Source organism: Zonotrichia albicollis, chromosome 2 (genome assembly GCF_047830755.1).
Source record: "Zonotrichia albicollis isolate bZonAlb1 chromosome 2, bZonAlb1.hap1, whole genome shotgun sequence".
NCBI lineage: Eukaryota > Metazoa > Chordata > Aves > Passeriformes > Passerellidae > Zonotrichia > Zonotrichia albicollis.
The window spans coordinates 1,958,827-1,972,744 of NC_133820.1; the positions used below are offsets into that span (position 1 = coordinate 1,958,827).

At 38.5% G+C, this 13,918-nt stretch overlaps 1 protein-coding gene across 5 annotated transcripts in view; it reads right to left on the minus strand.

Moving 5' to 3' along the window:
• Positions 1-13,918, minus strand: part of EPHA6 (EPH receptor A6) — a 367,730-nt gene that overhangs the window by 20,330 nt on the left and 333,482 nt on the right. For all 5 annotated transcript variants that reach the window (XM_074531375.1, XM_074531379.1, XM_074531363.1 and 2 more), the window contains one exon: positions 130-279. In XM_074531375.1, the coding sequence (XP_074387476.1) occupies positions 130-279 (150 nt within the window). The remainder of the gene's footprint in view (positions 1-129; positions 280-13,918) is intronic.

Consider the following 13,918-nt stretch of genomic DNA (forward strand, 5'->3'; position numbering starts at 1 on the left):
GAAGAAAATTTGCTCTTTTTTAAAACTGAGATTCTAGCCTAGAAAGAGAACGAGACAGCACAGTGGGGCAGGGAGCGGCAATAACTTTTAAAGCACATTTGAAAGAGATGAATTTTGGGCAGCACTCACGTCCTGGTTGGACATCTCCCAGTAGGGCCTCTCCCCGTAGGACATCACCTCCCACATGACGATGCCGTAGCTCCAGGCGTCGCTGGCAGACGAGAACTTGCGGTAGGCGATGGCTTCGGGAGCCGTCCACCTGATGGGGATCTTCCCGCCCTGGAGACAGCATGGGAAACTTGTCAGGGGATGAGGATACAGAATAACACGTGTTTAAAAAGAAAAGGAAAAAAATTACAACCTCTGGATTCTGATATTCTACGTTCTGACTTCCATCGGTTTGCTGTGTCAGTTTGCTGCAAGTGGAAAGGAAGAAATATGCCTTTTTTATGGAATTTGAAAAAAAAAAAATTTCATTTGTAATCTAATTCACCAATACCTGCACCTTGTGAAAACAACCCAGTTCAAAGAGCAGAAAACATTTGAGATGATTAATGTTTGTTCAGTCATATAAATAACCAGAACATGGATTTTGATTGAAAACATCCCGAGCCTTAAATTCCTAGTTCATTGACATTTAAGCTTTTCCCCTAAATGAAACAGAAACATCTACTGCAAACCTGAGCACTGAAAGCTCTTCATAAAATTGTATAATCAGGAAAGAAACTATACATGTTCTATATGCCTACAGAGCATTACATTTGATGTTATATTTTACTTTTTGTTGTGCCCTTTAAATATCCAGGTGGAAAACAAACCAAATGTGCTTCTAAATAGGCATTTCCTTAGGATATTCAACAGTGCCATTCTGCAGCCTACAACTTAAAATCCAAGGTCTCCCACCAAAAAAAAAAAAAAAAAAAAAGAAATCAATCAACAAACTTAACTTACCATTTACAAGACCACAGGATGCAGAATTTTTCTCTGACATAAGTACTTTATATCACTGAATCCTTTCTATTTTCTCATAAATACTTTCTGTGTGAAAACTACTTTTCCATCTCAGAAAAAAAAAGAAAAAAGGTATTTCCTTTCCAGGTACATTGCTCACTTCAAAAGTGCATTTCTTTCAAGAGTGTACATTTATTATCATTCTCACTGAACCCTTTGGAGAGAGAAAAGCAGTGTAGTGAAAGTGCCACTAGATGGCAGAAGGAGGCAGTCAGTAGAGCTGAGCTCACTCAGCAGTAGTTGCTTTCAACAAGCAGTAACAGATTCTGCTCAGTGTTATAATTGTATTTCTGACTCAAACAAAAGAGGAAATGAACTAGAACATCCATTTGGCAATGAAGAGAGGCCACAGTTAAAAACAAGTATGTAAATCTCTGCTAATTTGCTTTGAATGTATGAAAAATTATCTGAGACCTGCTGAAGCCTGACTTTGGCTGTTGAGAAATTGTTTGTTCTACCAATAAATTGTTCCAAATCCAGGCTCTGTGTCTGTGGGGCTGTGCCACTCAGCCACGCTCTCCTTGCTGATGGAAAATGCATGGTTAACATTTATACTGTATGAAAACGACCAAGATGTCCTTTGGACATTTTTACATCTTTTTGCAGCTGCTTTTTCAAACCTTTTGCTTCCTCACATGTGGTAAATAATTTAGTGATTTAAGCACTAATAAGGTATTTTTTGTATTTTTGCCCAAGTACCTCCATGATGTGCCTTTTATTTATCCATTTTCCTGGTGGTCATCTGGCACATCAGAGGTGCAAAAGACTTTGTGCCTCACCTGCTGCCCTGTGTGATGCTCTTGGTCCCCTCCTGGTACAGCTGCTCCACTTCAGAAGCAATTAAAAATGCTTTTTGGGAATGTGAATGAAGAAACAGGGGGGCAAAAGAGAGTTCTCACAGGAAATTCTCCAAGGAAAGGCCAAGCTGATTTCTTGTCTCTTCTCCAGGAAGTATTTATTTATACTTTCTAAAGAAACTGGGCAAGAGCACTTAGTGTTTGATCTCCCAGTCTGGTTTCAGTGGTCTTTTCATGGAATATGCAAGGCCAGGCTCCCTGAGGTAGTGGAAAAATCAGCTATTCAATACCACAAATGTGCACCTTACACAAACCAAAAGGATGCATCTGAGACACAGAGAGTTTTAGGGTCTAACTGTAAAAGACATTCCAAAAATATTCCATCACACCTCAGAGTTATGGGCCTAGTCCTTTCTACTGGATTGGGTTTAGTTCTTTACTTATAAACTTATAAACTTTTTTTCTTTACTTAGAAACGTTTTATCACCAAACTTCCTCAGAAAGATTCCTGTTTTAGAGAGATTTATTAATAATTTATTGTTTTTTAATTTTAATGAAATGCTTATGTTAATAATTAAATATCTATTTGTAGGTAAAAGAAAATTATACACGTGAATCAGGCCTTTGGATACTTACAGATTTTACTTTTAATCTATATATTAATCTAGTATGGATAGCATAACAGGAAAACTATCTTTACACTGTATCCTTTTCTTAAATCTGATATTGTATTCTCAAATTATACTGAAAAGAGAGGGCACATCTCGAGCAATGTTTGCAGCCAGATTTGTGCCTCCTGGCTAAATAAAAATGAGTTTTAAAGAATCTTATCAGACTCTATAACTACTTTCATGACACAGCTTCACTGACTGATCCCTTTTGGACTGAAACAGTAGCGGCTCATTGAGTGTGAAAATGAGAATGAAGAACAGAATCTTAACAAAATTCAAGGCAGTTCACATTCAAGGGCATATGATGTGTTCAGAGTTGTAAAATAAAACACTCTTGTGCTGGCTCTAAAAACCTCTAAAATTTTTGCCATGGATTCATCTCATGTATGAAATAGTTATATTCATGAAAATGTGAATTTCAATACTTAATTATGGTTGCAGAATATATTTTTATGCAAAAAAGTTGTTTTATTTATTTGAAAGGCATTCAAAAGGTGGAGATTGCAATATGAGTACCTTAAGGAACATGTATCACTGAACAGTAGTAATAGCTGCTCATGCATAATAAAAGAACACCTAAGGTTTAGAGTGGCTGAAAATATATTTCCTGTTTCTGATTAGAGTAATAAACAGCGTTACTGATATTGGATATGCCTTTTTATATTTTAATCTAACTGGGGAAATAATAAATGTAATACTTACTGTTTGCACAATGCCTCACCTTCAAATTAAGATAATTGATAAATCATCTACATTTTGCTGCTATAGCAATGAGATCTCTCAGTGCTGCCTGTGTTAGAAAGCCCTTTTTGCTTTTAGGTTATTTTCTCTTTTTTTTTTATGTTTTGGGGGAGAGGTGGGGAGGAGGGGCAGAATGGGTGTTAGGAAATAAATTGTTTTTCTGCTTCATCTCATACATTAATAATGATATCAGCGATAACCTAATTTTGTTTTCACACAGTGAAATAACACTAACTGGACTGTTCAAATAATTAGAATTCAGCCTTTTTTTCCCTGTATGCTGCCAGCTGAACAGTGCCTATCTCCTGATTTTTTTTTGTGATTGTAATTTAATAAGCAATTTTACCACACAGCATAAGAGTCCCCTTGGAATGATAATATTAGGTTCACATTGCTTAGCTTGTAGAACTGTTCAGAGATGAGCCCTTGAAATGAAATTTACCCCCTCAGCCACACCTACTCACACACTGGCTTTCCCTGCACAACTGGCACCAGCACAGTTTGCCACCCGTTTAAAGGCAGGACTGGAACTCCGTGGTGCAGAACAACTCATTCTTTACCTCAGGCCATGCATGACAGACAGACAGTTCTTCACCAAGTGCCATCTCTGAGCTCACACCACCAAAAAGTGCTTGTGATATCCTGTGTGGCCACAGCTGCGTTTTTACTTTCTCCAGCTTCATTTTTTTCCTATACTACATGTTAGACATCTCTTTAAAAGCAGGAGGCATTAACAGTTCCTTTAATTAAAAATCTAGCCACATTTCCAAACTCCAGCAGAACAATGTAGCTGGCAGCTACAACCCATGATTCTAACAAAGAAAAGGTGGGGATGCATCAGCAAGCTCCAAATGTGTGATGTGAAGAAACAAAGGAGGAACCCTTTGTGATCTCAGAACTTCTGGCATCCCCTGGGAGCTGATTAAAGTGAGGAGGGGTAGCACTGAGAGCCTGGCTGTGCTCCAGAGGTGTGAGAAATGCCTGCTCCTGTGGAAAAGCCCTTTCTGTATTTCCCTGCAGTGACAGACACTTCAGAACACTGTCACAGCGCTGGCTGCAGGTGTCCCAAATGCTGAGGGGCAAACCCATCAGCTCCAGATGCACAGGCACCCAGAAGGGTGTGATTGTGGGAGAAAAGGTCTGAACTGTGTGCACCATTAGTCTGATCTGGCACAGGAATTCCTGTGCATCTGTCAGCTACTGCTCCTTCACGTGCAGTGTCACTGAATGGTGCAATCACTGTCCAAGACTCGAGCAGAGAACCTGTCTTTATCTCAATGACAGAAACAGGGGGAAAAGAAGAGCTTCAGAGTGAAGAGAGAGACTAGTTTTAGATATTGGACATAATTCATCATTCTGTACAAAAACCTTCTGCCACTTCACTAGAGTGATGCTTCTGTTTGATGCTCAAATTTTTCATGTGCAATGCTACAAGTAGTCAGAATTTAACATCCTCAAATCATAATTTAGAACTATTCAGTACTATCAACAGTCTTCTGTTGTGCCTATTGAAAAGTGTCTATTGAAATACCAGAGGAACTACATGGCAAGATAACAAAACTGCTCTGCAAAAGCATTTCAGAATTTGAGCTCATTATGCCAATTCCAGTTGGTTCTACCAGTCCTATTTCACTCAGAACTGAAATGAATAAACCCCCCTGATTTTCAAAAAGACTGAATTTGCTTTTAATCTCTGGGAAAATATTAATTTTCTTTCAAATGTCCTGATTAACAATGCTGAAGTTAAATATGTGGAACTTGATTTCCCCCCTAAGTTAGCTATTCAAATTTTCAGAACAAGTTATTTATGGTTTTGAGAGCATGTTAATTTTAGTGGCTGTTAACCCCTACATGGCACATCTATTTGTGTCTTCCAAAAGAGGGAAAGCTCTTGATGGATGGAAGGAATCAGCACTGAAGAGACTGGCAGAATTACAGCAGACGAGGTAGAATGCCTGTCCAGAGATCATCAGAAATACTTCACATTAACCAGCAGAGGTGAACCAGGGTGCTCCTCCAAAATACTGCACACCATCCTGTCATTCTGTCTACATGAAGGCCGTGAGATGGATGAACTGAGTGCTGCACACATATGCAAACCTCCAGCAAGGCAGATATATCCTACCCTGTCACCTTTCAGCTCTGACTTTGCTAAATTTCAAAGAATTATGAAATCAGAAACACTGTCTAATACAGTGGAGATTCTCATTAGGAGTGGCAGCAGCATTCATTTCCTCTGAAGCAAAGCCCTGCAGCAGCCCCTTGCCTGCTCTGATCCTACCTTGGGCTGAGAGATAGTAAGAAGGCTGAGAAAAATGCATGGTTCTGACCCTCAAATTTCACATTAGTGAAATGGCAGAGATTATTTTTGACCATTTACATCTATCATGCCTTCTTATTTTCTTGACAGGGCAGTTTAAGGAACATTATACAGTGACAAAGAACTGCCAAATACAAGGGGGTTGATACCATTGCCTCTTGTCTGTGTAACTCACTGGATTATACATCTTTTCTTGTCAGGCAGGATGCCTTTATCTACAAGGTGCTCATTGAAAATAGATAGATTTTTTTGCCAGAAATATTAATTTTAAAATATTTGTTAGGTTTGAAAATTAATTCCAGGCCAGGCAGGCTAGTGAGGACTGTGGTGTCCTCAGAGTGCTGGTGAGAGCCAGTCAAGTGTACAAAGACAAATAAACACAAGTTTTGTGTAAAACCTCCTTGAGACTGCTCTTTTGAAAGGCAATGATGAGACTGGAGGGGCCAAGGAGTCTCACACTGTTTTAGAGAGTGGGACTTCACATTTCTTTAGGATTAAGAATGCATTTTACAGTATTGTGTGCTTGGATCACAGAGAAACCCTTTCCTCTTCTGAAATTGAATATCGGGAGCATGTATCTCCACCAAACCCAGTTTAGAAACTACAGCGCTATTTGACAGTAAGGACAGGAAAAAATGTCATTTTTTCCTTGAAACTAATATTTCTGGCAAAGATGTATCTCTTTTCAAGAGCATCAATTTCAAGCTATCTGCCAGCTGCGTCAGCACAGCTCACATTACAGCCGTAACCGATTTCTTGAGAGTTTACTCCTCCAGAGTCCTTCAATCTGCACATCCAGCCCATCCACTTTGCTTACACAAGGAGTCCTACCAAAGTCAATGGATAAGGTGAAAAGGATTTTTTTTTTGTTCTGAGATGCTTTTTTGAAGGATGCCTTACGTTGCACAACTCTGCAACAAAGGAATTTGCTACGTGGTCCATTCTTGCAGCAGAAATGAGTTACCAAACACAAATATTTCTCTAAACTCAAGTAATTTAAGTTGAAAAGAAAAAAGAACTCACCAGGCACTATTTTTTCTTAAAAGCATTGAGGAAGGCTCCTCTCTGAAATTATGCCCCTGCCTTGCCCAGGGCTTCATGAAGTATTTATTATTGGATCAAAAATAAACTGTTACCATGCACTGCTTGAACACTGGATGTTATTATCCATCATTAATGATTTCACAGCTAGTGATTTCCACACTCGTATCCAGCTGACATGCACAGCAAACACTTCCCAAGTTTCAGGGATCAAGTGGCCTCTCTCTGCACTGCCACAGTACCCAGATAATTCATTCCTCTGCCCTGCCCCTGAACTCTGCCATAATTCCTTCTACACCACACCATTTGAAGTGGCCAATAAAAACTCAGAAGCATCCGGGAGCTTGGAAAGTGAGAACAAACTGAAATGGATCTAAATGTAAAATTATATAGGATTATAGTACTGTCTCCAGCAAACATTTTCATATTCTATTATTTCTCCAGATGCTATTCTAGAGAAAATGTAGGAACCTAGATACTGAATTAACATACAGCTTGCTCTGGGGTACATGAGATTTTATCTAGGGCTTCTTCAAAATTTATTCCAGAAACAAGTTGGAAACACCACGAAAATTAGGCTTTTCTTCTGAGAGTTGCAGTGCCACACATGGATGATGATCAGAATTATTATGAGGCTGAGCTACTCTGCAAGTATCACTGCTCTAGTTTTCATCCCAGCTGCATCAAGAAGTGCAGAGGAGAATTAATAGCTTAATAACTGATGGATTACATTTTCTGCTCACATTTTTGTGAGGTCACTTCTCATTTTATCCTGAAGGAGTTGGCTGGTTATTTAAGTTTCAGTCAATTAATGGATAAGTAGCTGGCCAAAAGATGGGAAACAAACAGTCAGGAAGAAAAGGTCAGTTTTTAGAGTGGCACCCCCCAGAGATCAATGCTCATGTCCTGCTGGCAGTGTATGCAGAATCTATAATACAGGCTGAACTGGGAACATCCAAAATTGTACTAGAAATCTAGAAATCCAAAGGTATTCATGGCAATAAAGATGATGAGGATTGACCAGAAAAATTTGCTGAAGAATCTTATGATATTGAATTGAAAACTGATAAAATGTCACAAAATTCAGTGTTATAGTGATGCACACAGATTAAAATGCTCCTGAGTTTACATAACAAATAACACAACTGTACTGAGCTGTCACAAGACAGATCTTGTAGTTACAGCACAGAGTTGTCTCTAACAATATCAACCTCCTGCTCAAAAGCAGAGTAAAGGGAAAAATGGAATGAAATTGTAAAAATAATCAGGAAAAGGAGGAAGCACAGCACTGCTGAAACCTAAGATATTCCTGCATATTGCTTACTGATCTCACTCTTGATCCCTCATTCCAAAAAGAACACATTGCAACTAACAGATAGAATAGGTGATCAAAGGTACAGAATAAAAGAAAGTAGGAATGGTTTATAAAACCCTGAATATAATGGATCAAATAATAGATGGAGAAAATAGACCCAAAGTACATCAAACATAAGTGGCAAGCAGCAGATTAAAAACGTTAACAAAACTATTATTTTAAAAAGACACATTGCTACAGGATGTCACAGACTCTAAAAATTCAAACCTTTGCAAAAGCTACTAGGTAAACTTACAGGAGAAATATTTGTGAAGGGTATTACACACAAAGACCTGCCTCTGATTTAAAGAAGTCTTTGAGCCACAGACTGCTGAAAGCTCAATAACCTGAACTGAGAATGCATCGTGTGCACAGCATGTGCACTTTTACAGAGAACCTGGAATTCCTCCTTGGAATCTCCTGCTTGTTTGCCTTTTGGAGTCATGCTTTGGAGCTCACAAGCATTGCAGCTGTCTCAGTTAGGCCTTTACTCTCTTCCCATCATCTCGGTTTGTTTGCAGGTGAAATATGAGCACACTGTTAACAGTGTCGCTGGAAAAAAAGTCAATGATGCACATGTCAACAGCATTCTGAGGGAAAATAAAGTTAAAAAAATATTTAAAAAGTTAATTTTAAAGGAAGTCATCAGAAGTGATGAGGATTTTGATGTGAAGGAATGTAACTAGAAGGGTATCTGAAGCATCACAAGTAATCTTTGTTGTTGGTTCTATGACTATACATTCCTATGTCTCTACCATGTTAATGGATATCTTCTGTGACCAAACCTTTTGACAAAAGGAAAGAATCAATTCTACTCTTGGTAAGTTTTAACAAAGAAGAAAGCACTGGGTACTAAGGAGAAGAATCTGTAAAAGCATTGCCCTGAGAATGGGGGCTGACTTCTGGATGAATAAAGTCTTATGTTTGCTCCATAAGAGACATGACACTGTCTTGTAAAGATTTTAGTATCAAATCTTTCATCAGCAATAAATAATTGACTTAGGAGAAAAAAAAAGGAATAAAAGTATTCACTTTTATTCCTTTTTTTTCTCCTAAGTCAATTATTCCCAGACTGCTGGGAATCATGCAAGTTTCATGTCTAAATCAGCCCACGCTGCATAAAAATATGGTTCATAAGCCAAAGAAATGAACGTACAAGAGTAGTTTTCAGTCCAAGCAAGGGCTGCTTCGCAACAAAGCTTCTCTGATGTTTCTATCTGGTGTAGTGACACAGTGGCAGTGTCCATCGATCACTGCAGTGTGGCAGAATGCAAATTGTTGAACAACAGGATAACCATCTGCTGGATGATGAATGGTTTGGCACAGGAGTGTGGCCAAGCCTTCCTGCAGATACCCACATCACCCAGATCCCTGCCAGCTGCCTGAGCAAAGGGCACTGAGCACCAAGCTGGTTCCCATGTCACGCTCATTGCAGCTCACCACAGCACAGAGCCTGAGGGCAGCTCCAGTCACACCAGTGCCAAGGCCAGTTTCATACTGGTGTTTATAATGTTGGCCTGCAGACACTGAGGATCTGCTTCTGGCCTTTACATAATCACTCCTTAGTATTGCACTTCCTAGACTTTGTACTTTTTCCTGTATCTTGACATACTTTAATTTAGGTTGTTTGTGAATTGTGGCATCTTTTGTTCTGTAAGTCAGTTGGATTTACGCCTTGTAATCCCCAGATGACATAAAACTTGGAGTTTTTCTGACAGTGCATCATAATAAATCATCATCTGAATGGGAATTACATATTAACATAATTTATCATTCCTGTACCTTGCTCAGGGGATATTTTACTTTATCATATAATATATCACTTCCATGACATATTACAGTAACACAACATGAGGAGGAAACATTTTGATGAAATAGCACTTGGATATCAAGGCCAGGTTGGATGGGCCTTGGAACAACCTGGGATAGTGGAAGATGTCCCTGCCCATGGCAGGGGGAATTATAACTACGAGGTCTTTAAGGTCTCTTGCAACCGAAACCATTCTGGGATTCCATCACTATTCTATGAAATCAAACTTGCCACTGGTGCTAGACCAGCTGTGGTTTATTCTATAATGACACCCTCTAAGCAGTTGGAAGTCTGGCATTGCCTTCATAAATTCACCACAAAACTTAATCCAAGTAGCTGAAAATTGACCTTTTCAAGTGTATCTACAAAAAAAATCCAGCACATTTATGTCACTAAAAAGAAAAAAAATAAATCTACCTAGCTCAGAATCTTGGAAAACAAGTATGGGGGTTTTTTTTAATCATTATTTTAAATTTAGAAACATTAATTTAGTAAAGGTAGATTTTCAAATTACAAAGCTTATTAAACCCCAAATTTGCTGAAAAACAGCTATTTTAATAATTTTCGGCATTCAGGCACAGGTGCATCCCAGCCATGCCTACATGGAAACTTGCATTATATATGGGTGCAACTTCTGCAGGAAGCATCTTTTTGTGCTTCCATATGTACTGACAGTTCTTTTTCAATCATCTGGGTTACATTTATATACTGAAAAATGAACATTTGCATATATGAATATAAAGTTAGGAAATGGATTTCCGAATCTCTGGTGGACAAACAAAGAAATGCATTGCAACAGGAAGCTCTAGCACAGCTGTGCCTGCAGCATCTGAAGGCAAACTCTCTCAGGTAGAATAAATCCAAAACATTCAGCAGAACTTAATGACATTTTAGGAAAATGCATTTCTCTACTCAATCTCTAGATAGTTAACATCTTACTCTTTTGCTCCCACTTGATTTCTGCATTATGACTTTGTATACTTAAGGAAATTAAAGCAAAATGGTTTTGACAGCAACAAAGTTATGGAATACTAATGCATGGTTTTGATTTCTTGTTGCTAAGGTATTTTGTGTAAAGTGCTAAAGTTCAATCTTATCTTCAAAATCTGTATCACTTGAAAAGAAACCAACCCAGAATGACAATCAAGACAATGCTTATTTTCACACTCACAGCAAAGGATGGTGTATTTATAACAAATGCATTCCTCAGTTGCTTGGTTTTGGTGTAGACTGGAAATTCCTGGAGCAGCCTGGTGAGCATTCTCAGCAATTCCCAAGAAATAGTAAAAATCCAGTGAAAGAACTAAAGGAAGAACTTGAATCTTTCAGAGGATGAGGATCATACTTTCACCCAGTAAAATAGCTCTATCAGGATGAAAAACCTTCAGGTAAACTCAGCGTCCAGTGATTTAACACCACCACAAACAACACTGGAAAGAAGCCACCATTCCTTATCAGCAACTCCCAGAACATTACTTGATTTATTCCAGGTACCAGAGAGCTGACTAATTACAGCCTTAAGAATGTGCTCTGGGAAATTGATACAGATCAGTCCTCTATCCTTAAACTTCCACACCTTCTGGAATTCTCTCTCAGACTCTCCCCATGACTGCAGCATCAATAGCTCTGGGCATGTGTTCTTCTAACCAGTGAAAGGTAGATTAGGCTGCACTTTTGGCAAAACTCAGCTTAATTTAAAAAAAAAAACCCACAACAAAGTAATGCCCTCTATCCCCAATCACAGAAGAGTTAATGAAAGCAATGAACTATCTTTTTTTCATGTGTATTGCTTTTTGCAATATACACAGTGTTTCCATGGACTAATGCCATAGCATTTTATTGCACATTTGATCTTTTTTAGTGCTTCAAAATCTTTCAGTTGTATAAGATTTTCAGCAGTGGAATACAGACAATTGCTGCTTCATTAAAAATGTATAGCAAAAATAAGCATGAGTACACTTAAATAATTTTGTTTATTTTGGCACTTGAGGGTTGAAAAGCTCAGTGTTGAAAATGCCTTCTTTAGATTCATGATAATCACAGCAAATGCACCATACAAAACCTCAGGTCAGATAAACAATCTTGTTTTTGTTTTGTTGCTCAATTGTCTTCACAATTCCCTAAAAGCCTATAAAGGTTTTTTTCTTTCAGGTATGCTGACCAATAATGATTTTTCCAAGCAGTGTAACCAAATCTGCAGAGCTGTTTTTCACGCTTCCTATTTTATGTGCATTTCCAAAAACAAGAGGTGATTTTGCTGAAATGATTAAACATGAAAATGGTGCAGTAACACTGCTCAGGCATTTTGCTCCTCAGCATCTTTTATAGCCCCCAACTAACTTCTCTCATGGCAAACCTCTGAAGAAGCTGCTGTCTCCATTTCACACTGGGAAAAACAGACAAAAGTTGAGGACCATCAAATATTCTGAATAACTGCAACTCCCACTGGCAATAACTGGAATTCTGGATGCTCATTGTTACTGAAACCAGGCTGTAAATGATTTATATGGTTAAAATAGCAAGGTATAAGAGAAAAATGTCTGAAATAAAGTTTGAGCTTATGCAGTTGCTGGGTTCCTGGGCTGTGCCTTCATCTCACATGTGACTTAGGACAGATTTTTTACTTATAAAAATAGAACAAAATAATGGTCTACTACTATGAATGCTTATGTGGGCACCTTTCTCATTTGCAGTCTGTTCACTTCAGTACAAAACCCACATACAGATTTTAAAGAGTGAAGCAGTTATAGGCAAAGTACTAATTTGGTATAGAAAATCACAATTATTCTCAGTATGCACCTCACCAGGAAAGGATAAACTATGTGACTCAACAAAAGGTATCACCTCTAACAATTCCACCTTGGAACAATCTTTATAATGCTTACCAGCCCTGCATTATATTCCACATGCAATGGAGAAATGTTGCTGAAATTATTAAGCCACAGAAACACATATAAACCTCTAGGCTGTTAAATAATGAATCATACTCACTATAATAAACCAAACCTTTTCCTCAGTGCAACACTGTGTTGCATGGCCCAAAGTACAGCAGTGTTGATCTCCTACCTCAGATTCTGTAAACACTACAAAACCAGCAGAATAGTATTCAAGCTATAACATCACACAATCTATTCTATTTTCTTAATTTCTCTTTTTCTGTTATTCAGCTTGCATGCTAACTTTCATAATGGAAGTTCAGTTTCATATTTTAGGCTTGGATTTGTTTTGAGGTGAGTTTTTTTGTGTGTGTGTTTTCTATTAAGTCTTATTCCTCTTACCATTAATTTGATTAAACACACATCAGCAATATTAAGCTGCAGGAGGAAAATGTTGGTGTTGCTCTGGGACTTGTCATCGAGCCAAACTCACAGATGTTCCAATGAACACACAGCATTTGGTCCATTTCTAGGATAAACACCAGAGTTTGCTTTATCCACACTGTCATGACCCTGGATAAGTAAGCAGCAAGATCAGCTAAGTCTCCTCACCTACTCTGGACTTTTGATAAACTGACACAAAGCAGGAAGCAAAAGTGAAAGAGGCAGAATTAGGGAAAACGGAAAAAAAATCCATGTGATTTTTGTGCCTCATCCCAGAAGATTTCCTTCTTTGAAGATTTGTTTATTGTTTTCCCTGTTGTGACAAGATACATATTTCCTCACAAACAACAAGGCAGGTAGAAGTAGGAAAAACTGTGAAATTATATTTAGCAGCTGGGTAGAAATGTGATGGCTCATAAGTGCATGAATAACCCTCCCTGAATCCTCACGGGGTCTCACCAACTTCTGTTGAGCTCCTAAAGATCCTGCCCTAAAAAACTGAGTAAGACAGAAACCTGGGAATTGGCATTTTGAAGGACTCTGACATAAAGAAAACAACACATGTGCCTGCAAGAAGGAATTGCTCATGAGCAATGAACAGCTTGGTCCATGGAGATGTCGGCAACACAGAAACTGCAAACAGAAGTGTGTGATGCCAATGGAACCTGCAGGAACCCTGAGCAGCTGGGAGGTGCCATTCACATGGGCTATAGAACTGGTGTTGCTCAGCCAGCAGCAAGAGTTGTGTGCATTTTAGCCATAAAAAATAGCTTTTCTACCATCAAAAAATCTATCAAAGTGCACGTCTCTAGTGCCAGGGTAATATCTTGGGTGTAGAGAGGTAAGTTCTTCA